Source organism: Palaemon carinicauda, chromosome 14 (assembly GCF_036898095.1).
Source record: "Palaemon carinicauda isolate YSFRI2023 chromosome 14, ASM3689809v2, whole genome shotgun sequence".
Lineage (NCBI taxonomy): Eukaryota > Metazoa > Arthropoda > Malacostraca > Decapoda > Palaemonidae > Palaemon > Palaemon carinicauda.
This window is the reverse complement of record NC_090738.1, coordinates 43,528,057-43,541,892: the sequence shown is the minus strand read 5'-3', so window position 1 is coordinate 43,541,892 and position 13,836 is coordinate 43,528,057. Positions and strand designations below refer to the sequence as shown.

At 40.9% G+C, this 13,836-nt stretch overlaps 1 protein-coding gene across 3 annotated transcripts in view; it reads left to right on the top strand.

The window, feature by feature from the left end:
• The window catches only part of LOC137653558 (centromere-associated protein E-like), an 892,913-nt gene that overhangs the window by 552,846 nt on the left and 326,231 nt on the right, over positions 1–13,836 (top strand). For all 3 annotated transcript variants that reach the window (XM_068387057.1, XM_068387056.1, XM_068387055.1), the window contains exons 26-27: positions 8,672–8,751; positions 9,094–9,261. In XM_068387057.1, the coding sequence (XP_068243158.1) occupies positions 8,672–8,751; positions 9,094–9,261 (248 nt within the window). The remainder of the gene's footprint in view (positions 1–8,671; positions 8,752–9,093; positions 9,262–13,836) is intronic.

The window sequence follows — 13,836 nt, the reverse complement described above, 5'->3', positions numbered from 1 at the left end:
ATGATGGTACCAGAGATTAACATCTAGGTCAGGAGTAAGAATTTAATAAGTTCTTGTCCAATAAATTAAGATGAGATTCAGCTGCTGAAGACCAGACAGGAGAACAGTACTCAAAACATGGCAGAATGAAAGAATTAAAATACTTCAGAATAAAATTGATAATAAAAAATCTTAAAAGACTTTCTCATTCAGGTAATCTTTTGTGCAATTGAAGAAGAAACAGACCTAATGTATTTCTCAAACGTAAATTTTCAATATTAAACTTACCCGATAATCATGTAGCTGTCAACTCCGTTGCCCGACAGAATTCTACGGGAGGGATACGCCAGCTATCACTATACTAGAAGGGGGTGTACTCACAAGCGCCACCTGTGGCCAGGTACTACAGTACTTGTTGTTGACGCCACCTCACTTTTTCCTCTGTCGTGCTTCCGGCAAGACGTTCTTGGATACGCTTATGATTTTGGAGTATTGTTCACAGTTTGGTGAAGTATTTCTCTAAAATTTGCAGCTATTCGCTATACTAGAAACTTCTATATTAGCTTAGTTAGCTTTTGGAATTAATTTAATTATGGTGACGAAGAGAGTATGAACTCTCTTTCACCTTTTAATGGCCGACCCTTCCCTTAGACGGAAGTGTTGGTGTCTAAGAGAGTATAGACTCTCTTTCTTAATTTTGCTTAACAAAAGTTATAGATTTATTTTATATCTCTCCGCCTTTTATAGGCCTCTTCGATTAACTTCCTTTTATTATAAAATTATTAAAATTAATTTTTATATATTCGACCTTTCCTAATGGTAGGCGGTCTTTTCTTGTACCGAAGTTAATTAACATTGAGCCCGTCATTTCGGTTTTACCTGTTAACATATTATGCTATTTTAATGTTTTTGTAAGAATTTCTTTGATAGTCTCGTACTGTTTTCAAAGTTGAACTAACGTTTTGTTTTGTCTCTGCAGTTGTTGACGTTTCAGAACGTTCAACTTGCGCTCTATCGTTACGATAGAGAGAGAATTTTCACGGTGTCACGTTGCAGTAAGAGTAACCGTGTCTAGCGTTTTGTTCATTCTTTCTTAACTTAATGGTTTTAATTCTACAAAGGAACTTTTCATTTTGGGAAATATTTTCCTTTAACAATAATATGTTTTAACGATATATATGATTGGGCTCTTCTCTCAGGTTCTAAGTCAAGAGAGAGAGAGAGAGAGATAGAGACGGAGGGAGAAAGAGGAGGATAAACGTTTCGTTCAAGCGAGTAACGTTGTTATCGTTTTTGCTCTTCTCCCTTGTCTCTTTAGGGGAAGAAGGTAAACGTTTCTAGAGTTTTTCTTGTTCTCAAGCTTTATGCGGTGAGAGATTTTAAACGTAGTTTATTTGATCTAGTGTTTAGTCTCTTTCCAGCCACTGAATTATTTATCTTTCATTAGATTTTTCTGTTACATTGTAATTCTGTTTTCGCAATTACTAACTTTTGAGAAAGGATAGAATTGCGTGTTTCAGGTACAAACCACTTAAAGTTTCGAGTTCAGTGAAATAAGTGCAAACAGAAAATCAAAAGTGATAAGTGATTAGCGCAAAGTGTGTCAGTGTTGTGCGTGAGGGTACTTCTGTGCGTGCCAGTCGTCCTCCCAGTCCGGGACCTCTTGCAAGCTCCCAAGCCCAGGGGAGAAGCAATGTCGAAGGGCAAAAGGGTTCGGCAGGCCTTGATCGGCGCACAGAAGTATCCTCGGTGGTTGCGGGCGTGTCTTAAGAGACCGTCACTCCCACCCGCAGACGATTGAGCCCTTATTTTGCTCGTCTGCAGAAGAAATTTCGGGGAGAAAACGCTGGTCTCAGGTCTCAAGACCTCTTAAACGTAAAGTCCAGACCTATGCCAGACGTACGAAGTTAGAGTTCAACAACCCGGATGCAGTCATTGGGTTAGCTCTGACTCTCCTCAGTCTTCAGGTGACTGCACACCTCCTAAGAGAGGTAAGGCGATGCCACAACAGACCTTATCGTCTGTTGATCCCAAGACTACTTTGCTGCAGTCCATGCAGTCGCAGCTTGGGGTCTTAATGCGTGAGTTTCAGGCTGAGAAGGTTACACCTCCTCCTGCGAACGCTCCGCCTCTCCGCAGTCCAGTCTGCCAGGCGTACGAAGTTGAGGTTCCTCAGGCTACCTTACCGCGTTCTGAGTTGCCAGTTACCAGCGGTGTGCAGCAACCTCCGCCTCCTCCTGCGAGAGCTCCGCCTCACCGCAGTCCAGTCTGCCAGGCGTACGAAGTTGAGGTTCCTCAGGCTACCTTACCGCGTTCTGAGTTGCCAGTTACCAGCGTTGTGCAGCAACCTTAACCTTCCTTAAGGCAACCTCAGTAATGGGAGCAGGAGTCTTATGCCTTACTTCCTCCGCTTCCGCTTGCGGTTCCACCAGCGAGGCAACAATCTCTTGAGGTACGACAACCTCTTCCATCAATGAGGCAGCCACCTCAGCACTCGCTGCAGCTTAGGCTAGCTCCTCAGGAACCTCAACTCGCGAGACAAGAACTGCGTTCTGCGCAGCCGCTATCTCAACTCTCGCAGCTCACACCTCAGGAACCTTAACTCGTTCCTCAGGAACCTGCTACTGCGCATCCGCAACCCTTACAGCAAGCGCAACTCTTGAGGCAGCAACCTCATGCTATGAGTCAGCCACCTCAACGCATGCATCTGCCACTTTCTCCTCAACTTGAGAAATAACAAATGACAATAATAACACCTCATTACTTTCATAACTTGCATTTGTAATCATATACATGTATGCCTACACAAACATTATGATAATGGAGGTTATTTGTCTTACTTATATAAAAATATATATGTATTCCTTGCAATATATTTTTAACAATATCGCAAAATATGGCAAAAATATCTTCAAAACAAAAATGAATCATGAGTTATGAATGTAAGGTAAATATTATGTTGATATTAAAACCCCATGCAAGCATGTATGAAGCACTCTAGCACTGGTCATGGAATTTCTGAGAAATGTTAAACGCCATGCAACACGCTCTGCTTACCTTACAGCATGCTCTACATACAGCATGCTCTGCATACAGCATGCTCTGCATACAGCATGCTCTGCATACAACATGCTCTGCATACAGCATGCTCTGCATTCAGCATGCTCTGCATACAACATGCTCTACATACAGCATGCTCTGCATACAACATGCTCTGCATACAGCATGCTCTGCATTCAGCATGCTCTGCATACAACATGCTCTGCATACAGCATGCTCTGCATACAACATGCTCTACATACAGCATGCTCTGCATACAGCATGCTCTGCATACAACATGCTCTGCATACCTTACCGCATGCTTCTCAGTCATACATCTTTGGTTGTTGCCAACTCACTAGACTGTCAAGCAGTTTCATAATGTTGCCTTCTAGTCTGCTGCTTTTGCACCATTGAAACCCTCACTGAGAGAACTTAACTTTTCTCGGATATGGTCCCTGTAGATGAGAAAGTGCTTTTCTCCCTCCTTTTGATATTCCCTTGAGGACTCTGTCATTTGGAGAGGAGCCTTTAGCTGCGTAGCCTCCTATGGACTTTTATTTAAGCATAACATGCTTCCAGGGAAGGTAATGGTTCCACTTCAGTCACTAACCCCGTCTGTTACCACACCTGCTCCCATAGACCTTGAGCTGTGTTGCAAGACATACAGTCCAAGCTTAGTCCTTGTTAAAGGTTTTTTTTGTTTACGGAGTCAGTGTGTCACTGGGAAGACGTTCAACAACCAGCAGAAGTGACTTGTTGTGACGCAGTGCGGCAACCTCAGCAACCCGATAAGGAGTTGTCTGTACGACCCAGACAGTCTAGACAGCTTCGGGTTGTCACTGTACTTCCTCGCTTCCCCATGGTTGACAGTTCACAGACTGTGCAGCAGTACCATGATCTTGTGTCCGGCTCCGTCAGACGACTGGCTTTTAAGAGCTCCCACAAGTCGTCGCTGTCTGGAGATTCTCAGATGGACTATGGATCTGACCAAGGAACTGGGCCTCCTGGTCAATTTTGAGGAGTCTCAGCTCATCCCATCCCAGACCATTGTCTCCCTGGGTATGGATCTTCAGAGTCGAGCTTTTCGGGCTTTTCCGTCGGCCCCAAGGATCTTCCAAGCCCTAGAATGCATCCAGAGCATGCTGAGAAGGAACCGATGCTCAGTCAGGTAGTGGATGAGTCTAACAGGGACACTTTCATCGCTGGCCCTGTTCATCGTGTTAGGGAGAATCCACCTCCCCCCCTTCAGTATCATCTAGCTGCTCACTGGATAAAGGACATGACGCTAGAGACGGTCTCAGTTCCTGTTTCCGAAGAGAGGAGGTCTTCTCTCGCGTGGTGTAAGAACAGCTTTCTTCTCAAGGAAGTCTACCTTTGGCTGTTCAGAAACCCGACCGCCGTCTCCTCTCGGACACATCGGACACGGGCTGGGGTGCGACTTTGGACGGACAGGAATGATCGAGAACATGGAATCAGGAGCAAAGGACACTTCACATCAATTGCAGGAGTTGTTGGCGGTTCTTCTGGCCTTGATAAACTTCAAGTCCCTCCAGCTTAACAAAGTGGTGGAGGTGGACTCTGACAACACCACAGCCCTGGCTTACACCTTCAAGCAGGGAGGGACTCTTTCGTGAAGTTGTTCTAGATCGCAAGGGACCTCCTCATCTGGTCTAAAGATCGAAAGCTCACGCTGGTAACGAGGTTCATTCAGGGCGGTATGAATGTCATGGCAGATCACCTCAGCCGGAAGGGTCAGGTCATCCCCACAGAGTGGACCCTTCACAAGAATGTTTGCAGCAGACTTTGGGCCCTGTGGGGTCAGCCAACCATAGATCTGTTCGCTACCTCGATAACCTAGAGACTCCTATTGTATTGTTCTCCGATTCCAGACCCAGCAGCAGTTCACGTGGATGCTTTTCTGCTGGATTGGTTCCATCTCGACCTGTATGCATTCCCGCCGTTCAAGATTGTCAACAGGGTACTTCAGAAGTTCTCCTCTCGCAAAGGGACACGGCTGACGTTGGTTGGCTCCGCTCTGGCCCGCGAGAGAATGGTTCTTAGAGGTACTGCAATGGCTGGTCGACATTCCCAGGACTCTTCCTCTAGGAGTGAACCTTCTACGTCTACCTCACGTAAAGAAGGTACACCCGAACCTCCACGCTCTTCGTCTGACTGCCTTCAGACTTTCGAAAGACTCTCAAGAGCTAGGGGCTTTTCGAAGGAGGCAGCCAGAGCGATTGCCAAAGCAAGGAGAATATCCACTCTCAGAATCTATCAGTCTCAAGGGGAAGTCTTCCGTAGCTGGTACAAGACCAATGCAGTTTCCTCAACCAGTACCACTGTAACCCAGATTGCTGACTTCCTGTTATATCTAAGGAAAGTAAGATCCCTTTCAGCTCCTACGATCAAGGGTTACAGAAGTATGTTGGCAGCGGTTTTCCGCCACAGAGGCTTGGATCTTTCCACCAACAAAGATCTACAGGACCTCCCTAGGTCTTTTGAGACCTCAAAGGAACGTCGGTTGTCCACTCCAGGCTGGAATCTAGACGTGGTCCTAAGGTTCCTTATGTCATCAAGATTTGAACCTCTCCAATCAGCCTCTTTTTAGGACCTCACATTAAAAACTCTTTTCCTCGTGTGCTTAACAACAGCTAAAAGAGTAAGTGAGATCCACGCCTTCAGCAGGATCATTGTTTTCACATCTGAAACGGCTACATGTTCCTTGCAGCTCGGATTTTGCTAAACGAGCTTCCTTCACGTCCTTGGCCTAAGTCGTTCGAGATCCCAAGCCTGTCCAACTTGGTGGGGAATGAACTGGAGAGAGTACTTTGCCCAGTTAGAGCTCTTAGGTACTATCTAAAAAGGTCTTAACCTTTACAAGGACAATCAGAAGCCTTATAGTGTGCTATCAAGAAACCTTCTTTTCCAAGTTCTAAGAACTCAGTTTCTTACTATTCAGGCTTCTGATTAGAGAAACACATTCTCATCTGAAGGAAGAAGACCTTGCTTTGCTGAAGGTAAGGACACATGAAGTGGGAGCTGTGGCTACTTCAGTGGCCTTCAAACAGAGCCATTCTCTGAGAAGTGTTATGGATGCAACCTATTGGAGAAGCAAGTCAGTGTTCGCATCATTCTATCTCAAAGATGTCCAGTCTCTTTACGAGTACTGCTACACCCTGGGACCATTCGTAGCAACGAATGCAGTAGTAGGCGAGGGCTCAGCCACTACATTCCCATAATCCCATAACCTTTTAACCTTTCTCTTGAATACTTTTTATGGGTTGTACGGTCGGCTAAGAAGCCTTCCACATCCTTGTTGATTTGGCGGGTGGTCAATTCTTTCTTGAGAAGCGCCGAGGTTAAAGGTTGTGATGAGGTCCTTTAGTATGGGTTGCAGCCCTGTATACTTTAGCACCTTTGAGTTGATTCAGCCTTCCAAGAGGAACGCTGCGCTCAGTAAGGAAGACGATCTTATTAAAGGCAGAGTAACGGTTCAAGTCGACTTCCTTACCAGGTACTTATTATTTCATTGTTATTGTGGATAACTGATTATATGAAATACGGGATACTTAGCTATCCTTTAGTCTTGTACACTGGTTTTTCACCCACCCCCCTGGGTGTGAATCAGCTACATGATTATCGGGTAAGTTTAATATTGAAAAATGTTATTTTCATTAGTAAAATAAATTTTTGAATATACTTACCCGATAATCATGATTTAATTGACCCACCCTTCCTCCCCATAGAGAACCAGTGGACCGAGGAAAAAGTGAGGTGGCGTCAACAACAAGTACTGTAGTACCTGGCCACAGGTGGCGCTTGTGAGTACACCCCCTTCTAGTATAGTGATAGCTGGCGTATCCCTCCCGTAGAATTCTGTCGGGCAACGGAGTTGACAGCTACATGATTATCGGGTAAGTATATTCAAAAATTTATTTTACTAATGAAAATAACATTTTGCTATCAAGAATCACGGCTAAAGGTTTAAGTCCTTTAGAGTTAAAGAAACATGATTCATGCCGAGATTTAGAGAGTTACTGTCCTCAACCTACTTACAATCATACTTTGTATTTTGTTAGGGTTCAATTTCTTGCCCTATAATTTGCACCATGTAATAATTTTTGCTAGATCTCTTTTAAGGGATTTAGCATTCCTAGATCTACTTTCGAGAGATGGAATTGAATCAAAGATAGTAATTTCATCTGCATATGCAATAAACTTGTTTTCTAGATCAAACCACATATCAAGTGTATATAGTATGAAAAGTAATGAGCCAAGAACACTACCCTGAGGAACACCAGCTATCACATTGCCACTCACTGTGGTGCAAATCAACAACAACTCTTTGCAAGCTATTACAAAAATTCAATAATGAGTGTGGGCAATGCACATATAGATAACAGTAGTCATATTAGGCGATACAACCCTAATTGTTACCTGGATAGACATAGACACAACATTAGGCTACACAAAGTCAAACCTAGTTGTTTCAGGAACAGATTATGCAAAGAATGGACAAGTGGCCTATCCCGATTTGAGGATACAATATTTTTAGTGGTCCAAACTTCACTCAAAGGTTAGATGGTTGTTTTTAAAAGGAGAATTAATTGACCCTAGAAAATCTTGTAGCCTATCATTAAAATTCTAAGACATTTCACATTTAAACTTACTATACTAATGGATTTTCTTGCTCCAAATCCTCTTCAATGATATTGAATTCATTTGAGACTTCCTGAGGAACTTCAACCCAAACTTTGGGGGTTGCAAGCTGAGTCTGAACTAAAAGTATGCTCACTTCTCTGCAAATATTGGTTTACTGACCCTTTGGCAAAAGATCACATTGATCATATGTCTAAAAAAGATAATTGTTTATTCATATACAGCTCACAAAGTGAGAGAATCTGTTTTACCACTAGATAGGCCTTTGGTTTTGCATTTTTTTAATTTTTTTTTTCAAAATCATGGTACAACATAATTAGGATACATTCCTGTATGGTCCTAAAAAAAGGAAGTTACTACAAGCATAGAATTATGTAATATGAACAGATAATATACAAGTGAACACTAACATGTCTTGGCTGGATAATTCAACACAAAGGACTGACTTTCAAGTGAAAAGTGGGATCAGCTAGATCCATACCCCAGTGCTCTCTCTCATCACTGCAACTACCGTGCTTTGGGAGAGTAAATTTTCTATCAAGGTGAAAGATATTTTTTTTTACAATTAAGGAATATCAATGAATTCAAGGTAAGAATAATTAAAATGAACACCCATTTGGCCCCTGACTATTTTGCTTCCTTTTTTTTCCTCCCTTCCCTGGCACTCTGAATGTTGATTGCAAGTTTTTTCTTCCTCTATTTCTTTTTTCATTGAGGACAAATTCTTTGGGTCGCAACACCAAGTTACATTAAATTCATTCACATATTAGTCTGTAGCAGAGATATTCTTCAATCCTCAAACTCACTATTTAAAGGATTTAATATAAGAAGCTCATATATCCTGAGTAAGACAGAATTTCTATTAATTTGAAGCTTCAAAAACATAATGGAGATGATACAAACATTCCGCATAGGAATGAATCTTTTGTGTGGTTTACAATGAAATTATATGTAAGCAAAACAAAATTTATATTCATTGTACTGTTTTCAGACTGTGCCTATTTCTTGGGATGCAGATGATACTGAGTCTCAGTGTTCTTCTAATGATCATCAGAATAATACAGAGGAAAAGTAAGTACAGTATTTTGAGTTGTGAAACTTTGAGTTCTCAAAATCAATACAGTACATTTTGTATATAGGTGTAGGCTTTGAAGACTGCCTACCAAGAAATTATACTTATATGATTAATGTGTTAGTTACTATTATGAACATTTCATTTCATTGTATCAATTTAATCCATTATTTTTTTTTACTGAATTATTGAGGAATTTAAACCTCAGATTAGCAATCCTAGAAGAAACTCATGAATATTTATGGAGTATGTAAACCTTTTCCAATGGTTAAGTATGAACTTATATTCTTAGATGATTCCATTTTATGCTGTCTAACTCTTTATCTGTACATCTTTTGTAGAGCTCAGGTTCCTGTAAATTCTCTACCCATAGAGACAGAAAGCTTAGATCAAGTAGAGGAAGATAACTGGACACTGAAGAATTCTTCCAAAAAGAAGAAAAATAAGAAGCAAAAAGAGGTAGTTGAGCTTGATCTAGGCAGTCCACTGGACACAGATGAAAGCAACAAGTAGGTATTTTCAGTTTCTTCCCTTTAGGTTGAAGAGATTTTAATATAAAAAAATATTTTAAGATCACCATATTTGAATTCTTAAACATTGTATTATAGTGTAATAAGAGCTTAAGGACTTTATAATTGGGAAACAAAAATACTGTTTTCAATAATTGTATTTCCACATTGGTACTAAAAGGTAACAGCTTATAACTGCTATAGAAAATATTACCAAGATGATTCACACAACAATAAAAATCAGAATATTAGAACAATACAATAGGACTGAAACTAAGACATGATGGTCAAAGGGAGTACAGGTACTGTATAGTTTGCAGATCACATCAGAGGTGTGTCAAATGATAAAATTCATCTGAACGTTTGTTCAGTGAGACATTAAGCGGATTTTAAAAGCGGACTTATTCACAATATTTTCTTTTTTACAAATTTCTAAGGCAACCAATTGGGAGATCAATAATGAAGCCTGTTGAGCTAACCTTTTCCTGCTTTATGATATTTATTTATGTGTAAAAGTCCATGACCTACATAAGCTATTTTTATTGTACATACATACATACATATACCAAAGGCACTTCCCCCAATTTTGGGGGGTAGCCGACATCAACAAGAAACAAAACAAAAAAGGGGACCTCTACTCTCTACGTTCCTCCAGCCTAACCAGGGACTCAGCCGAGTTCAGCTGGTACTGCTAGGGTGCCACAGCCCAACCTCCCACATTTCCACCACAGAAGAAGCTTCATACTGCTGAGTCCCCTACTGCTGCTACCTCCGCGGTCATCTAAGGCACCGGAGGAAGCAGCAGGGCCTACCGGAACTGCGTCACAATCGCTCGCCATTCATTCCTATTTCTAGCACGCTCTCTTGCCTCTCTCACTTCTATCCTCCTATCACCCAGAGCTTTCTTCACACCATCCATCCACCCAAACCTTGGCCTTCCTCTTGTACTTCTCCCATCAACTCTTGCATTCATCACCTTCTTTAGCAGACAGCCATTTTCCATTCTCTCAACATGGCCAAACCACCTCAACACATTCATATCCACTCTAGCCGCTAACTCATTTCTTACACCCGTTCTCACCCTCACCACTTCGTTCCTAACCCTGTCTACTCGAGATACACCAGCCATACTCCTCAGACACTTCATCTCAAACACATTCAATTTCTGTCTCTCCATCACTTTCATTCCCCACAACTCCGATCCATACATCACAGTTGGTACAATCACTTTCTCATATAGAACTCTCTTTACATTCATGCCCAACCCTCTATTTTTTACTACTCCCTTAACTGCCCCCAACACTTTGCAACCTTCATTCACTCTCTGACGTACATCTGCTTCCACTCCACCATTTGCTGCAACAACAGACCCCAAGTACTTAAACTGATCCACCTCCTCAAGTAACTCTCCATTCAACATGACATTCAACCTTGCCCCACCTTCCCTTCTCGTACATCTCATAACCTTACTCTTACCCACATTAACTCTCAACTTCCTTCTCTCACACACCCTTCCAAATTCTGTCACTAGTCGGTCAAGCTTCTCTTCTGTATCTGCTACCAGTACAGTATCATCCGCAAACAACAACTGATTTACCTCCCATTCATGATCATTCTCGCCTACCAGTTTTAATCCTCGTCCAAGCACTCGAGCATTCACCTCTCTCACCACTCCATCAACATACAAGTTAAACAACCACGGCGACATCACACATCCCTGTCTCAGCCCCACTCTCACCGGAAACCAATCGCTCACTTCATTTCCTATTCTAACACATGCTTTACTACCTTTGTAGAAACTTTTCACTGCTTGCAACAACCTTCCACCAACTCCATATAACCTCATCACATTCCACATTGCTTCCCTATCAACTCTATCATATGCTTTCTCCAGATCCATAAACGCAACATACACCTCCTTACCTTTTGCTAAATATTTCTCGCATATCTGCCTAACTGTAAAAATCTGATTCAGACAACCCCTACCTCTTCTAAAACCACCCTGTACTTCCAAGATTGCATTCTCTGTTTTATCCTTAATCCTATTAATCAGTACTCTACCATACACTTTTCCAACTACACTCAACAAACTAATACCTCTTGAATTACAACACTCATGCACATCTCCCTTACCCTTATATAGTGGTACAATACATGCACAGACCCAATCTACTGGTACCATTGACAACACAAAACACACATTAAACAATCTCACCAACCATTCAAGTACAGTCACACCCCCTTCCTTCAACATCTCAGCTTTCACACCATCCATACCAGATGCTTTTCCTACTCTCGTTTCATCTAGTGCTCTCCTCACTTCCTCTATTGTAATCTCTCGCTCATTCTCATCTCCCATCACTGGCACCTCAACACCTGGAACAGCAATTATATCTGCCTCCCTATCATCCTCAACATTCAGCAAACTTTCAAAATATTCTGCCCACCTTTTCCTTGCCTCCTCTCCTTTTAACAACCTTCCATTTCCATCTTTCACTGTCTCTTCAATTCTTGCGCCGGCCTTCCTTACTCTCTTCACTTCTTTCCAAAACTTCTTCTTATTCTCTTCATATGACTGACCCAGTCCCTGACCCCACCTCAGGTCAGCTGCCCTCTTTGCCTCACGTACCTTGCGCTTTACTTCCACCTTTTTCTCTCTATATTTTTCATACTTCTCTATACTATTACTCTGCAGCCATTCTTGATTTTTATTGTAGTTTGGATATTTTACTGAAAACAATAAGGGCCCCATTATGATGAAATGGCAATTACAAGTAGTCAATTCTCTCTGGCAGTTTGTAACCCATCATAGTGTCTGCTCACACTATTCACTTTCTATCCTTTTGCATGTAAAAGGGTGACAAATTTGCTATAACTAGCACTTATTTAGGCCTTAAACCACAATCTTTTGCTAAGTTCATGCTGGCATTTATTAGTGAAAGTTTTGATAACTTCTCTTTATTGTTACTATTGTGATCTTGCGTAATTTCTTTTTTGTATCCTTTCACAAATTTTTTATTTTGTAAAAGAGTATAAATGTGCTCTTTTTCACTTATTGTCATATCTGCTACTCTGAATAATTTTTTTCTTTTTTTTTTAAGTTATTTTTTTGTTTTATATGATTTTATATTTAATTATATTTTCGTGAATCTTACCTCTATGGAATAAACAACATTCAAACGTAGTCATCACCATGCTTCCTTCTGGCACAACCTCTTACATATGTTCTTTAGTCTGTTAGGCAATTGGAAGGGCCCTCTTGATGACTTTGAATAAAAACAATAAAGGAAACTTTCCTCTTTCCCCATCATCATGCCCTACCTGCCCCATAATAAGGGGGCCAAAAACACCACCAGTTACTGTAAAGCAAGTGCCAATGGAGTTTGCCTGTAAAAATAGAAATTTTAATAATAATTTTTTATTTGTTTACTCACCTGATATACATATTACTTCTGTCTGAAAGCTCGGTTATAATGATATTTACTCCTAAAACTAAAATATTTCAATTTTTTTTTCCTTTCAGTTGACTTGCACCTCTATCAAAGTAATAACACAATCTAGTGGTTAATGGCTTAATGGCAACCACTGATGTCTTGTTCAAACCACAGATTCTTTGTCTTTCGGTCTTGAAATCAAAACTATTCCCTATCCTCTTGACACCAGAGTCAGTGGGGATGAGAGTGGGCATGTATATGAAACTGAAGTGAGTGTAGGAATAAGAAAATTTTCTATTATAATTCTGTTCATTTCTATGAACCTCCCATGACTTTTGTATTGCTGAGTCTTACACTCTAATGGAGGTAGGATGTCATTGAAGGAAAAAGACATCTCATTTATAGTTTTAAAGTACTGTGCTAAGGGGTATATTTTGGCAATCCATGTTTGCCAATGGTTATATAAGCAGATGAGCAACTTTGTGGAGTAACAAGAACTTTGGGTGTGGAGGAAATGCCTCCCTAAATCTCAATGAAGTCACTGGCAGCAGGGTGATGGATTGGGTTTAAGGAGATAGACAAGATATCTCTTCGGCTTCTACTCTCGATGCCTGGCGGATGATCTTACTGAAATTGATATGGACCGGGAGGGGTCACTTACCTTAGATAGGGACTGTGCATTACAAGGAACTGATTATCCTTTGATGAATTTAGCCAATGAATCCTTTATGGGTTTACTGTAGTCAGTCTATGAAAAGTAAAAATGAGAGAATGGCCTCCAGTCCTGGGCATAGCAGGGTGCTAAGAATCTCCCGGTTTATAAATATTAAAGAAAAAATAAAAACTGGTGATTTGAATGTTAGAACCATGAATTAGATTGGGAAGTTACAGCAAGTGGAGAATGAATTTATGAAATATAGTTTGGATATCTTGGCCCTAATTGAAACATGGTGTAAGGGATTGGTAAAGAAATCTTAGACCAAGGCATATATATATATATATATATATATATATATATATATATATATATATATATATATATATATATATATATATATATATATATATATAATCTACTCAGGAAGAACAGATGGAGTTGGAAGAGAAGAGGTAGGAATGATGATAACACCAAGAGCTGAAA